Source organism: Prinia subflava, chromosome 17 (assembly GCF_021018805.1).
Source record: "Prinia subflava isolate CZ2003 ecotype Zambia chromosome 17, Cam_Psub_1.2, whole genome shotgun sequence".
NCBI classification, from domain to species: domain Eukaryota; kingdom Metazoa; phylum Chordata; class Aves; order Passeriformes; family Cisticolidae; genus Prinia; species Prinia subflava.
The window spans coordinates 954,925-970,904 of NC_086263.1; the positions used below are offsets into that span (position 1 = coordinate 954,925).

The window sequence follows — 15,980 nt, forward strand, 5'->3', positions numbered from 1 at the left end:
CAAGATTTGCCTTTGCTGCTGATCTAAATGCCTTTCTGTGGCCAAGGAGGCCTGCACAGAAAGGAGGTGGCTTGTCACTGTTTGGAAGAGGTCTCCAAATGCAGGATATTTTCCAGCACCACTCTGCAACAGTAACTTTGTCATCTACTTCCTTGCCAGGATGAAAAACCTGCCTTTCCTTAGCAAGGGCACAGATTTCTTCAATAAAGACTTTGCAGCACTCTTGGAGCTCCTGTGGCTCTCAAGGCTTCCCCAGTGCTCTCCTAAGGGAGGCAACTGGGCTTTTCTTAGACTCACACACAGAAAACAAGGAGAGTGAACCAAAACCAGCTGTGGCTGAGATGGAAAAGCAGCAGAAGGACTCTGCATGCCAAGCACTGCCCATCCTGCCTGGCAGAGGCCTGGAATACTCCCACGAGAGCTCCCACAATGCAGGACAAAGCCTGACCCCAGAGGAAGCCGTGCCTGTTGCTGTCTCAAGTGCTGCAGGCCTGAAAGGAGCAGGCTCACCCAGGTAAAGCTGAAAGGAACTCCCTGAGAACAAACAGGTCCATCTGTACCCCCAGACATGTGTGCTGGGGCAGATCTCTTTCACCACACCGCAGTTCCTGAGGATTCCCATAAAAATCTGGTTCAGACACACAGGTGGCTGCAGCTCAGCATTCCCAGGCACCACTGTAAGCAAGAACAGGGCACCCAGAAGCAGGGCCCTGGCTGGACAAACACCCATCCCAGAGGGAGGACAGACACCTCCCCAGAAGGAGCTCAGGCACTGCAACCACAGAGCTCAGTGACATCACCTGTGGCTGCCTGTTGCCAGGGTAGGTAAGGAAAACACTCTGATCTGCTGAATGTGTTGGGAATTAAACCCAGTTTATTGGGTTGGTCTGACGCCTCCAGGAGAATGTGCCCAGCTGACAGAGCTCTGGTCACAGCAGGTTCAGCTGCTCCAGCTCCATGTGTCCTGCAGGACTCCGAGCAGGCAGTGTCCAGGGATGCTGCAGTTATTAATTCACTCACAGTAACACTCAAGCTGAAGATTTGCAGTTTGCCCACGTGGCTTCCCAGATGCCAAAACAGCTTTGCCGATATACCAGGCAATACATAATCACATCCAAAGGCTCTCTGGTGCAATGGATCTCAGGAAGAAGACGAAGGATGGAAGAAGGGCTGTATCTTCCTGAGAAGGTGCCTTCTCACAGGCTCGACACAGAAAGGGCAGGAAAGCTGGATCAGACACCAGTATTGTCACAGAATTCCAGAATAGCTCAGGTTGGAAGGACCACTGGAGGGGTCATCTGGTCCCACCTCCTTGCTCAAGCAGGGTCATCCCAGAGCACAGGGCACGGGATTGTGTCCAGGTGGATTTTGAATATCCCCAGTGAGGGAGATTCCACAAATTCTCTGGGCAGGCTCTTCAGTGCTCTCCAGAAGTGAGAGGAACAAAGGGTCACCCCAAGGTTCTTGGTAAAAGCACACAGAACCACAGACCTGCCAGACCTCTGGGGGAAAGGCTGGATTCACCTGAAGCCCACTGGAACTCTCCAGGCACACCTCTTGCTTCCTGCCCAAATCCTTCCCATGGGCTCAACAACAGAAAGGCTCCCAGGAAACTGTGGTCTGTGTGTTCCTTTTGGAGCATCACAAGGCTCAATCCCAGGGTGAAGGACTTGGTGCCTTTTCACAGCAAGCAAGGGGCTGCAGTCAGAACAAACCCCCTCCCAGGCCAACACCAGGCACTAGGACTCTATTTTCCCTACTTTTGGGGCAGCCAGTGCTCTATCCTACCACCCACTGTACAACATATTGCTGCAGAGCCAATGCCACAGGTGTCACCAGAGCTACCTGGTGGCCACATGGAACAGTGAATGGTCATCTGGACAAAACCTGGATGATCAGCAGAGCTATGGGCTGGGTTTGCTGCTGACTTTCAAGCCACAGAGATGCAGAGGCCAATTATTGAAAGAGAATGACCCCCCTCCCGTCCCCCCTGAGGGGAAGCAGGACAAACCCCAACCAGAGTGGGCACAAGCTCCCTCCCAGCCCAGGCACCACAGCCCAGTGTGTGGCTCCTCCTCCCTGTGCACCAGCTACTGCCAGAGGGGAAGGCAGCAGGGGCTGAAGCAGGGCCCAGCCCCAGCAGGGGCCTAGCAATTTCCCTTGGAGCTTCCTGACATGAAGCTCCATCCCTGACCTGCTTCAGCAATCAGTCTTGTCCATCTCTCCCCAGGAGATAACAGTGGCACGGACAAGACCCCAACACCCCAAGTTGAAACTGGGGTCTTTCCAGGACCCCACCACCCCCAGAGGGACACTGGGAGCATGTAGGGTCATTCTAGGACAGCTGTTTTGTCCTGCTTTCCTCAAAGTGTCCAGAAGTGCTGAAACTTATCACACGGCTGACCATTTCTGCTGTCAGAGAACAGGGACATCAAGAAGTTGAATGTTGTCATGTTGCCAGCTGGACATCTCAGAAAATCTCCTCTTTCCCTTGGAAGTCACCTCTGTAACAGCCAAAGAATTGGGAAATTCTCTCCTGCAAAAACATCATTCAGCCTTCTTGCTGCCCTGCCAGCTGCTCCTGGGTGCCAGGTCTCCTTCTCCTGGGCTGCTCAGAGGCTTCAGCAAGGACAGGGTCAGCAGGCCAGCAACAAACACACTCCTTGCCATTAAATGAGTGTCAAGAGCTCCACAAAGCATCCATTCCATCCCTCCTCATCCCAGCCCTCCCTCCCTCAGGGTGAGGGTCTGAGGATCTCACAGAAATGCCCCTCCCACCCCACTGTGGTTGTTCTCAGTACTCTGGTGGAATTGGGCTCAGACTGGAGATGTGACTGCAGCAGCAGGAAGGAGGAAAAACAGCATTACATGTGACATGTAAATAGTCAGTGCAGAGAGAGATAAAGCTCCTTTTCTTTCCAGGAGATCAAGACTCAATTATGCAAGTGAGGCACCTCCAAAGGCACCTTCCTCTGTGCAGCAGCCTGGGTACTCTGTGCAAGTGCTCCCTCACAGAGATAAGACTCATTGCTGAACCTCACCAACCCACCATTAAAAATTAAAACATAAGTGACATGAACAAAATGCTAATAGGAACCCCCGGGTCAAACCGCCTCCCTGTCACTAGGGCCCTCCTCTTGCCAGCACATTCCTGTCACTAGTGAGGTCCCATCACTTCCTCCTCCCTCCTCAAGTTGCTCCTGGTGATGCAAATCCACCGTCTTTGTTTCTATTCTTGGAGCAAAACCAGAACCAAAGTAAATAGCAGAAGAGCTCTTAGGTTTCAGGATCCTTTCTTTTTCCATCCTTCCCAACTGCAACAAGGCTGTTGCTGCAGTCACAGCAAGGTGACACCCGACCCCAGACATCAGCCTGTTCCCACCGGAAATGCTCCACTTAATCTCCAAACTTAATGTCCCTTTTGGGACCACTGCCAGCTCCTTCCCGAACCTCGGCCTGGCTGTGCTCCTCAGGAAGTGTCAGGCTTCCCCACAAGCTTCTTGGAGAGGGAGAGAAGCTGTGGGGGCCCTGGGATGGCAGAGAGCTCTCTCCTTCCCCAGTCCCCACCAGACCTTCTGCTGTCAGCCTTCCCCAGAGAGCTGAACCAGCTCCAGTCTGTGCCCCAGCTCATGGTGCCCATGGGTTCCCGTGTGCCAGCGTGGGCACCGTGCCACAAAGGGGGAAAGGAGACACATGGCAACCCCCGTGGGACAGTCAGTTCTGCCCGTACGTGCCAGTGTCCCATGAAGCAGGGTGGCACCGTCCTGCCAGGGAACTACTGAACATCGGCTCTGTCACTGTGAGCCCCAGGGGAGCTGCGGGGCAGGTAAGGCTATCTGTGTGCCACAAAAGGCTACATTCACATCGAGTTCTGCTCTGTAACAGTATCCCCCCAAAGCCCCTCCTGACCCAGCTGAGATCAGCAATACACAGCAAGCAGCAAACCCTGCATGAGGTGCTGGGACCTGCAGCAGGACAAGCACGCTCTGGGAGCACCAGTGTCACGTCCTACCACTCACCCTGGACGCAGGTCACCCTGGAGAGTGGGCAGCAGCAACAAGCTGAGCCTTGCCTCCATGTGCAGGGAGAACACAGAGTCCTGACAGTGCTCACTAGTGATGGACAGTCAGATGTGATCACTGGGTGCTGACATGGTGACCCCCCAGTGCTGTGGGGAGCTTTGGGAGTTTCCCACAGACTCCCAGGCATGAGGAATGGGGAAATTGTGAGGTAAAAGGGAGCTGGAGAAGGGCTTTGGACAAGAACTTGGAGTGACAGGACAAGGGGAATGGCTTCTTACTGCCAGAGGGCTGGGACAGATGGGAGATTGGCAAGGAGTTCCTGGCTGTGAGGGTGATGAGGCCCTGGTACAGTGTGCTCAGAGAAGCTGTGGCTGTCCCATCCCTGGAAGTGTCCAAGACCAGTTTGGATGGGGCTTGGCGCAGCCTGGGATAGTGGAAGGTGTTGCTGTCAGTGGCAGGGGGTGGAATGGGATGAGCTTTAAGGCCCATCCCTACTCAAACCAGTGTGGAATCCCATGATTCAGAGGCTGAGAACTCAGACCTCAGTAGTGAGAGCAGGGGCAGGTAAAACGCAGCGCTTGAGCCAGAGGCGTAGCGCTCCAGCAAAGAAAGCTGGAGCAGCGGAGCAGCAGCTGCGGGCGGTGCGTGGAGCGCGGTGCTGCAGGGACCTCTGGCAGCACACAGCCGCTACTGCAGCCACGCTGCAGCACTGCCCAGCCGCTCACAGCTCAGCTTCCTCATGGAAAAACTGCCTTACAGCCCCCTGGTGATTTATCCAGCGCATCCCAGGCAGGCTGCACCTGGAGAGGCTCTGCAGCAGCAGCTGATGGCACCCAGCACACACAAAGTGCCACCTCCACAGCCACTGCATTCAAGTGCTCCCAGTCCTGCAGCTGAATCCACTTGAGTTTCTAAGAAGCCACAACTGTGTCCCAAAAGGCTTATTCAGGCACAAGCAGCCTCCTGCAGGAATGTGCTTGTAGGGAAAGCGCTCTGAAGGATTTAAACCTCATGCTGTCGAAGGCATATGGGGACTGCACCATTTGCTCACAAATCTGGGGCACCTGCCTCCCTCAGCATGAGGATACAAAGAGCTGCAGACTGTGGGTCTGAACTGTACGAGGACGCATTACAACAGACAGATGTCCTTTCTGAGATCTGGGAAACAACTGCAGCGAGCTCGAGAAGAAGAGCAAGGAACATATCTCCCAGGGAAACAAAAGGAAGGACTGCGGGTAGACCAAGAGGCCCCATGGGGAGCAGAGGATGGGATTTAGTAGCCTGGTCTGAGCAGTGACCTGCCTGGATCCAGGGACCTGCCATCACAAAGCCATTCTCACTGGCAAACACTAGAAGGAAGGGAAATCAGGATGACAAAACCCAACAGAGTTTGCACTTTGGGATTAACAGGAACACCTCCAGCCAGGTCCTCTCTTGCTGGATGTCAAGGCCAGGAAGGGCCTGAGCAGCTGACATGTGGCCACATCACAGCTAGCTATTGGGAGAGAACAGCCAGCTGAAGGCATGTGGAGAAGCTGAAGCACCTCTTCATGACAACCAGACACTGATCTGGGTCATGCCAGCACAAGTGCTCATGCTCAACAGGATGGAGGCAAAGGCATTTGGTTTTCCACAGAGCTGGACCACTGCTGGCTGCAGCCCAAAGCATCCCCAGCCCGCCCTGCACTGCCAAGAGCCCACACAGGGCTGCAGTTCCAACCCAAAAAATCTTCTGAGTTTCACGTAAGACCTCAGTCCTGCCTCGGAGGAGGAATACTCCAGCTCACAAAATAGTGTCTCACTTATTTTAAATCACTGTGGTTATTTTCCTTTTTCACACAAACTTCACATACGAAGGACGTGGTGCACATTTTTGGTGAGTCTCACTGGTAGAAGCAGAGTAAAATTGGAAGTTGGCAAACAACTCTGCTCTCCTCCTCCTCAGCCCTGCTGCTTGCTGAGCATTTGATGTTCCTTGTGCAGAAATATAAATGGTAACACATCAGAGGCTGGAAACTTCATAGAATCATAGAATAGATTGGATTGGATTGGATTGGAAAGCCTGTTAAAACTCATCCCAACCCCCTGCCGTGTCCAGGAGCACCTTCCACTGTCCCAGGCTGCTCCAAGCCCTGTCCAACTTGGCCTTAGACCCTTCCAGGGATCCAGGGGCAGCCACAGCTGCTCTGGGCACCCTGTGCCAGGGCCTCCCCACCCTCCCAGGGAACAATTCCTTCCCAATATCCCATCCATCCCTGCCCTCTGGCAGTGGGAAGCCATTCCCTGTGTCCTGAGCCTCAATCCCTTGTCCCCAGTCCCTCTCCAGCTCTCCTGGAGACTCTTTAGGCCCTGGAAGGGGCTCTGAGGTCTCCCTGGAGCCTTCTCTTCTCCAGGTGAGCACCCCCAGCTCTCCCAGCCTGGCCCCAGTGCAGAGAGGCTCCAGCCCTTGGGTCATCTCCATGGGCTCCCCTGGACTCTCCCCAGCAGCTCCAGGTCCTGCTGCTGTTGGCCCCAGGGGTAGAGCAGCTCTGCAGGTGGGGTCTCACCTGAGGGGGCAGAATACCCCCCTCCCCTGCTGCCCATGCTGGGGCTCAGCCCAGCACAGGGGGGTTCTGGGTGCACACGGCTGGGGCAGGTCCAACCCACACCCACCAACACCTCCAAGTCCTGCTCAGGCCCTCTCTTGGTCCGTTCCCTGCCCAGCATGTTCTTGTGCTGGGGGTTGCCCCAACCTGGGTGCAGGATTTTGCACTGGGGCTTGTTGAAGCTGCTGCTTTTCTCTCTGCCAGCCTGTGGGATGGCCCACGCCCCACAGCATGGCCAGCCCTTGGAAGGTGGATCAGGCTCTCCTCCCCAGAGCAAAGCCAGCAGAGGGAGCAAAAACTGCGGGTTTGCAGGGAGAGCCTGGAGGTTTCTCACTGTGGTTGTTATATTTTGGATCTAGAGGTTATTTTGTGGGAGTTTCCATAAGTTATTTGGAAAGGCCCAGGTAAGTACCAAAGCCAGCCTGCATATTTTCTTGGAAGATGACACATCAGTCTCACTAGTACCCACCCTGCAACAGCAGCATTGAAATCAAGCCTGAAGTCTGGTCCTCAGCAACAAATCCCTTCCAGTTTCAAGCTCAGGATCCCACATCTTCTGTGTGTTAATTTTAGATTCCTGTGCCCTCAACCCTCCCAGCACTGGGCCCACATTTCTCACAGCAAACAGAAGAGGCCTCACCACCCCAGCTCACATTGATTGTCACAGATGCCTGGTCCCAGCCTGGCTTTGCCAAAGTTGGATGTCTCACTCTGTCCCCAGCCCCACCAGAACTCCCTCTCTACCAGCACGGCCTGCAGCATTCCCCACAAACTGCTCCTCTGCTTCCTAATTCCTCCCACTAAGACACCTCCCTTAGTGTGGGAATGCTGAGAGCAATCCCACAGCATGCTGTGCTCCTCCCGAGCCATCCTTGCTTTACTACAGGCACACAAAGCACCAGCTGGCACGTCACAAGCTGCTGTTGTAAATAAAACACGTCCGCCAGAGAAATGAGCCGGTGCGTTTTGGTTTCGAGCTTTGCTGTGCCTGTTCACTCCCACACTAATTTGCAAAGTGGGGTGATTCATAGGGAGGCTCTTCCCGGCTCCCAGGGACTGCTCTCTAGGGAATGAGTCTCTCTCTGGCTCCAACAACACGTTATTTATCAGGTTTGGGTTTCTGTGTTAAGCACTCAGTGAACAACAGCCAGGAAGTGAGCAGTGTGGGGAGGAGGGGCTGGGCACAGGAGTGATACACAGAGCTAAACGTTACCTGCCTCTGCAATTACCTCCCTCAGGCAGCCCCTGCCACTCTGCTCTGGGAGCTGGGGCAGTCTGTGTGGAGGTCCAGGATGACTCTCATTGCTCTACTCCACCTCCTCACCAAGCACAGCTGACCTGCCTCTCACATGGTCATTTTTTCAATCCAGAGAAGCTGTGGCTGCCTTTGGATCCCTGGAAGTGTCCAAGGCCAGGCTGCATGGGGCTTGGAGCAACCTGGGGTAGTGGAAGGTGTCCCTGCCCATGGCAGGGGTTGGGATGAGAAGGTTTTTAGGGCTTCTTCCCAACCAAACTACCCCGGGATTCTATGATTCTATTTTTTTATATGTATTTATTTTTATCACACTGAACCACAGAAGATTCCACAGCCAAGAATCTTCTGTCTGCTTGCTGATCCTTTGTGAAATCAGGTATGAGAGCACATGTTCATAGCAGTGTCAGAACAGACCCAAATAAAACACAGCAAGGAGAGAGGTACCACCAGCAAGGAGAGAGTGGGATTTCACTGGCACCAGAGGGACCATGGCAGGGTGAGCATGACCTCGCTGTCACCACAAGCATCACAGCAGAGCCTCTGGCACGGGCTGCACACACAGGACAACAGGCTGCACCCAACAGACCTGGAGAGATCCCTGCACACTTAGGAACGAGACCAAACCATTGGGATAATGCACAGATGGGCTCAAGGCCCTACCTTGTCTCCATCTCACCTAGTACCCAAAACCCAGACGGGGATAATCACACGCTATGGACAGGTACTGCTCTGGGGTGGGGCAATTTCTGCACTCCCCAACATCAATGCAGTGACCACCAGGGACAGGAGACATTTCTGGGCTGATCATTATTCATTAGAATAGGAAAACCTGGTACCTGTCAGGTGATGCCAGCCCGGTGCTTTCAAGTGGCTCCAGTGAGCACCAGGTGTGACCAGGTCTCTGCCACACAGTGAGTTCCTCCCCTCACTGCCTCCCTTCCCAGGCTCTGCTATCCCAATTCACCTTGTCTCTGTCATAATCTCTTTGTCAGGCAGGGATTTCCTCTGCTCAACTCATCTGTACAACTCCCAAGACAAACAGAGTCTAAGTGTTTCCTGCAGGGCACAGACATTTCATATCAGAATCACTGCCTGGAAAAATACCATATACAAATAAAAACAAATTTAAAATAAATTAGTGCATGAGAGTACAGAATAAAATTAATTAGTGCAGAGGCAGGAAAGCAACACAACCTTGAGTCACCTACTTGAAACCTGCAGGAACTACAGCGAGCAGAAGTGTCAGGGCAGCTGGGGCAGCAGCCATGGCCGTGCCGAGGGCTGCTCTCCTCCACCTTCCCTGCACACACCGGGTGACTCCCCCGCGATGCTCAGAGAGCAGCACATCCTCTCAGAGCAGCAGAGGGCTCAGGGCAGAGACCTCAGACCAAGCTGGGCCAACGTGTGGAGCCCCATGCACTGCTGCCTCCTCTCCAGAGGCAGCAGGATCTGTGCCTTAACATCACAAAATGAGTGGGCATGGAATTCCCATGGGGAAAAGGGAAGAGCACAATTCCCTCAGAGCCCTGCTGCAGTCTGCACTGACTGTCCCAGCAGCCACCACAGAGAGTGATTCAGCCCTGGTGACCTCTTTTAATGCTCCATAAGGTTAATGCTGAGTTTAACAGGGTTAATTCTGCCTTTAGTGATCAGTTTTCCAGTGAAGACAAGGAGATCAGCACACTCTGTAATTCAGCCATGTCTCGCTTCTCCTCCCTCGGCAAGGGACACTGCAGAAGGTCCCATCTCTGCTCCTGCTGCCCATCTCAGGAGCCAGCTGGGCACAAAACCAAAACAGTCCCTTGGCCATCACCGAGTGACCCCAAACAACATGCCCAAGGTCTCAGGGGACCGTCACAGCCTGGCCATGGTCACTGTCTCTGTCACAGCTGGAGTGACTGGGACAAGGCAGGGGATCTGAGTGAGAGACAGATGTCAAAAGCAATCAGCCGCTCCCCTGTCTCCAAGGCAGGAACGCTGACAGCACTACAGGCCTTGGAGGAGCTAAAAGGAAAGGCTTTTTAGAAAGAAAACTCATTCTGACAATCACAAAAATTGGAATTCATTTAAAATTCAAATTATGCAAATTCCAGTAATCTGTACGTGCAGATCCATCACACAGCAGAGTGCGACTGCAGACACATGCCACCAGTGACATGACTGGAGAAATCCCACCCTGCCCAGCACGCTGGGAGGAAGGCAGCTGTGCTGGCCTCTGCAGGCACAGGAAGAGAGGCTGCTGGGGACAGTGAGGCTAGGCAGGACTCGCAGGTGCTCCCTCTGCACTGAAAGATGTTCCGGCAGCCCTGGCAGCATCCAGCATCTCACAGCCAGGGGAGCAGGGAAGCCAGACTCCAGTGTTTTCACATAAATTATAGCAAATTCTCCTTTGGACAATGACCATGACCAGCATGAAGCCTTTGTTAGGCAGCACCTGATCACAAGGATGTGAGGTGGCCACACAGCATCAGATGCACGGAGGCAACAGCTCTGCCCCATCATCATCCACCCTGCCACGGGAGGGTCCACCCAAAGCCTCAAGAGCCTCTCCCCTCTCTCAGCAATTCCCAAAATTCTGTTTTTTAGGAAATTTAAAACCAAGCCAAGCAGCTGCATCGCAAAGCAAAGGTGGCTCAGATTGTCAGCATGGAAAGAGCAAAGCCAGAAATCAATATTACAGGCTGGGGAAGTGCAGCAGCCCAGAAAAATTAATCCAGCTTCTTCCTAAAAGATGAGCCATTATGATATGGCAAATCGTGCTCTCTCCTTTATGTGCTGTGCCAGGCATGAGGAGAGCAGATCCCACCTGCCAGCAATTCCTCCCCCAGCCAAGGCTGGGCAGAGCTGGTGTCACACAGGGCCAGGGCACAACACGAGCCCAGGGGAAGCTGCAACACCTCCAGCACAGACATGGGAAGTTACTAACCCAGCCTTGGGAGGACACAAAGCCCAGAACTGTTCTTGGAAATAACTTCCCCAGCTCGGCAGGATCTGCATTTTGAACTTACAAACCAGGCTCTGGGCCTGTGTGGGGAATGCTGGTCCTGTACTGGCCCAAGACTCAGCCAGGCTGCCAGTTCACCTTCCTCCACACTTCCTGCCTCTACTGAAGGGCCCTCTGGAAGCCCTTTCCAAGTAGGATGAGTCTGCTTTTCTCAGCAGGTCACACAAGGTCAGAACCCATGGGTGAGTCTACATTAACAACTTTTACATTGGAATGAGCCAGAAATGATTTAGCAAGGAGAGAACAACCCCACATCCACACATCCTACAAAAAACCTGCTCTGTTCCTTGACAGACAGTCAGTTCTGTGGGTACACCAAGGAAAGCTAAAGGTCCCCAAATCCTGAGTAAGTCAAAGGCCAAATCAAACTGGCCACAGACACACAGAAAGAGGCTGGCACGGCACCGAGCAGGGAGGGACAGGAGGCTGCCCCACAGGAAGGGCAGAACCCAGTTCTCTGTAGGTACCAGGACACTGTGCTTAAAACCCAAGTGCTTCAACACTTTTTGTGCCCATCTCCACTGCAGCTCAGAGGCTGTGGGGAACAGGTCCCACAGAGATACTGGGAAAACATCCCTGAAAGACAACAGTCCCCAACATCTCAGTTCCCTCCTGTCACTCCTGCTCTCCTGGGTACAGCTTGGAGCCACAGATCCAGGCAGACAGAAAAAGCAGACAATTCCTTACCCCACAGCAGGGCCGCCTCATGTTAAACATCTCCAACATCTTTCGGTTGCCCATCAGGTGCCCTGTCCTGCTTGTGCTCATCTCCATCCTCGAGGTTTCAAGCACTTCCTGAGCCTGAGGCAGCAGTTCCCTCCAAGAAGGTTCACTGGCAGTGCAGGGACTGTGAGCAGCTCCCACAGACTCACCCAGGCACACCTACCCTGCGAGACCAGGGACAACGGCAGTGCCTACATCCAACCGTGCAGGCACAAGCAGGGAGGGTGAGCCCCCAGACCCACACTGCCCAGCTGTGGCACTGTCCAGGTACACCAGGAGAAACCCCTGGTGGCCCCAGAGGGACCAGCCTTCTGGGCCAGAGCAAGTCTGTGCTTCCAGGGTGCCAGCAGATGTGCCTGTGCACAACCTGGGACAGGGTGAGCTGTGCTGCCTCAGCCCATTCCCTGCTCCATTCCCACCTCCTCTCTCAGCCATTGCCAATCAACACCGAGTGCTTCTCACCACCTCGACACCTGAGCCCTCATTACAACCCTGAGCGGGTAAGGAGGGGGGGGAAGGACATCCGAACCCCGGAGTCGGGTGTCTCTGGGAAAGGGAAGAGGCAGAGCCCATTAAACATTGATCAGAGGCTCCCACAGCTGCGGTGCAGTCCGGATGCATCCCTGCTGTCCTGCCACCAGGAGCTCCCAAGGGCCAGTAAGGTCTGAGCTGCCCCAGGGACTCGGTGGTGGCTCGTTGTTGCCCCAGCCCCTCACTGCTGGGCCCCGGCAAACCTTTGGGAAGGTGCAATTCCTCACAGACATGTAGCTGAGGACAGGAAAACTCATTTCCTACTTTCAGCCTTGTTCTGTACTTTGGACAGCAATGCCCAGAGCCCAGGCCCTCGCCCCACACTTCACCCAGCTGAGCACCAGCTGCCCCGAGCCAGTGGGAGCCCATCGGGAGCCGGGGGGACAGGACCCCCAGGAGAGGGGCTCTGTCAGAGGGACAGGACCCCCAGGAGAGGGGCTCTGTCAGAGGGACAGGACCCCCAGGAGAGGGGCTCTGTCAGAGGGACAGGACCCCCAGGAGAGGGGCTCTGTCAGAGGGACAGGACCCCCAGGAGAGGGGCTCTGTCAGAGGGACAGGACCCCCAGGAGAGGGGCTCTGTCAGAGGGACAGGACCCCCAGGAGAGGGGCTCTGTCAGAGGGACAGGACCCCCAGGAGAGGGGCTCTGTCAGAGGGACAGGACCCCCAGGAGAGGGGCTCTGTCACAGGCTGGACAAAGCCGAGCTGCCACCACCATCTGCTCCACCACTCTGGAGCAGCCTCTCTGTTGTTTTTACTAACAGTGGGCACAAAAATAGCTCTCCAAGATGTCGATGTTTTCGGGAAGCCGCGTGTGCGAGCGTGGGGGCCCAAGCCCGATACTCACGAACTGCCGCCGCAGCTTGGTCCTGACGCGCTCGGCCCTGCTCTCGGCCGGGTGCACGGCATAGCTCAGGGAGCCCAGGTGGTTGTCCACAGACAGGCTCTTCCTCATGTAGAAGGAGCGGGTGCGGAAATAGCTGAATGGGGCGTCCTCCACGGCCGTGCCGAGCTCGGGGGCCCTGGGGGGCTCCGAGCAGTCATCCTCCAGCCGCCAGGCCTCCCCTGCGGAAGAGAAGGAGATGCCTCTCAATCAGAGCATGGCCCAGACGTGTCCTACCCCTCGAGCCAGCTCTGGGGATGCTCAGTGGGCACCCCTGGACCCCCTCTGGCCATCCCGCAGCTGTGGGGTACAGATGCTGGGGACTTACTCAGAGGGCAGTTCCTCCCACAGATCCCCACGTACCCCCGGCCCAGGAAACAGCCTCTGCACCCAGCATGCTCACCCCAGCTACCCACTGTCCCCACCATCTTCCTGGCAGGAATCATCCAAATACAGTTAGAATCATGGAATGCTTTTTGTTGGAAAGAAGCTTAAAGTTCATCTCATTCCAGCCTCCTGTCATGGGCAGGGACACCTTCCACTTTATCAAGTTGCTCCAAACCCTGTCCAACCACCTGGCCCTGAAGTCTTGCTTTGTGAATGGGAAAAATGAGGCACCCCAGGTGTTACAAATTACAAAAGGATTTACTGCTATCTCCTCCTGCAGGGAAAAAAAACCCCAAAAAACCCTTTATGGCACAGCCAGGAGCAAATCAAAAGCCCCATGAAGGACAGAACCCAGACCTCCCTTCTCCACCTGCCCGTCGCCAGCAGCAACAGGATGCAGCAGTGCAGGGCTGAGAGGCCCAGGGACAAACTTCACTAGCACTGTGACAGTGGCAGTAGCAGTCGGCACCATGCAGGGCTGGTGATCCCAGGGCAGGACTGGCCACATTTCATTGCAACAAAAGGGAAGAACAACAAAACAACAGGAGATGTTTCCAGAATATCACTGCTGCGCTCTTTTTCCTTTGGCTCGGATTGTTGTCTGCTTTTTGTTGCCAATCTCCTCTTTACATCTGGAGCTTGCCCTGCCTCCTCCCCTCAGCCAAAATCACTGCTCAAGCCATGACAAACAATCAATAAAAGCTTCTTCTCAATTATTAACCCAAAAGGGCATTTCACAGGACTGCCTCCAGGGTCTCTCCCCCTCCTGCAGCCTCTTACCAAGGCAACATCCTTCACCTCTCATTTCCGAAAAACCCAGCACCTCTGAGCATGAACAACCATGATCCCAACTACACTGGGGCTGAGGAGCAAAACACTTCTGGGGTTTAAAGCAGATAATGGCCCTAAGCCCCAGTTCAGCAGTGCAGTCCAGTTTACCCAGAAAGGCTGTGGGGTTTACCTGGAATATGATGGGATACAGGCTGGACTACAAGACACCAGAGGAGGAACTACCTACACACACTGCCAGAGAGCAGGATTAGATTGGACATCAGGAAGGAACTGGTCCCTGAGAGGGTGCTGAGCCCCTGGCACGGATTGCCCAGAGAAGCTGTGGCTGCCCTATCCCTGGAAGTGTCCAAGGCCAGGTTGGACAGAGCTCCAAGCAGACTGATCTAATGGGAGGTGTCTCTGCTTATGACAGGGGGTGGAACATGATTATCCTGAAGGTCCCTTCCAACCCAAACCCAAACCATTCCATGAAAGAGGCAACCCAGAGCACAGCACTACGAGCATTGTGTAGATTTTTCCTCCCCTACTTTCGATCTAATAGGCTGCTGCTGCTCCTCTCCAAATGTCACCTCACACAACACAGGAACTGCTGTTTGAAAGCTGTGATTATTCCATGCACAAATATGTCAATCGGAGGCAGATCCAGGCTGCCGTCATGAGACAGCATCACTCTGTGAGCGCAGCAGGGAACACTGAAACAGGAGATGCAGGGGACACGCAGGGAAGTCGCACACAAAAGGAGAAACCCACCCCCGTGCTCACCTAAGATGGCCCAGCCACTGCCTGTGCCACCCTGTGTTCTCAAGACTGTCCCCTCCCAGCCCCAGAGCCCATCCAGACACAGTCCCCACTGCTCTGCTGCCCTGAGCAAGGGAGGGCCAAGGCCGTGTGCGGAATGAGGGAAAGGCTTCACCTGCCGTACCCACACCTTCGTGCAGGCACCTCACCCAAGCATGAGGAGTAGGGTTTCAAATCCTACAGAGCAGCTGGGCCACATCTGCTCTCACTGATCCAGTTCCCCAAGGATTTTGCTGCTTTTTGTCTCATCTCTCATCTACAGGAGCTGCATTCTCCAGTGCAGGCCAGGAGCTGGACCAGAGGCAGTTGCTCCCTGGCCTGCCCAAGGGGTGATCCTTACCAGATTGGGTCCTTCCGCCCTGCACACAGGGAGCCACTACAGGGCCTTGTCTACCCCGAAATGCTTTTCTACCTTCTGAAGGAGCTTGTCTTGATTGCTACCAAACAAGTAAATCAATGATCAAGCCCAGAACAGTCAGAAAGGGAAGATGAAGAAGTCAGAGAATCACAGACTGGTTTGGACTGGAAGGGAATTTAAAGCCCATCTCGTTCCAACCCCTGCCACAGGCAGGGATGTCACTCACTAGATCAGGTTGCTCAAGGTCCCATCCAGCCTGGAGTGGAAATGCCAGGAACAGGAGCATGCCCACAGACTGGAGGCCAACAATCCTCACGCTCTTGTGCCTTGGAGCTGCTCATCCTTCTGCCACTCAGAGCTGTGCCCTCAACATCAGCACTTCTGGAAGATCTTCTGACCACCTCCTTGGGCTTGACAATAACAATTCCTGCAAACCCTGTCTTCTTTCTGAATTTGAGGTGTTGGGGAGGACAAACATCAAAGGATGGAAGGGACAGCAAGGACAGAGACCTAGTGTCTCTCCAGTAAATCCTCTATAAGTAGAAGAAAAGTTAATTCCAGGTCTTGGTCGAAGCTCAAATCCAGCTGCTTCCTTGTGGCTTCTTTTCCTCCCATGGGTACAATTCCCAGTAATCTCACCCCAG

At 54.3% G+C, this 15,980-nt stretch overlaps 1 protein-coding gene across 5 annotated transcripts in view; it reads right to left on the minus strand.

The window, feature by feature from the left end:
* Positions 1-15,980, minus strand: part of LOC134559682 (ankyrin repeat and fibronectin type-III domain-containing protein 1-like) — a 247,861-nt gene that overhangs the window by 151,483 nt on the left and 80,398 nt on the right. For all 5 annotated transcript variants that reach the window (XM_063414712.1, XM_063414710.1, XM_063414711.1 and 2 more), the window contains one exon: positions 12,966-13,183. In XM_063414712.1, coding sequence (XP_063270782.1) covers positions 12,966-13,183 — 218 coding nt within the window. The remainder of the gene's footprint in view (positions 1-12,965; positions 13,184-15,980) is intronic.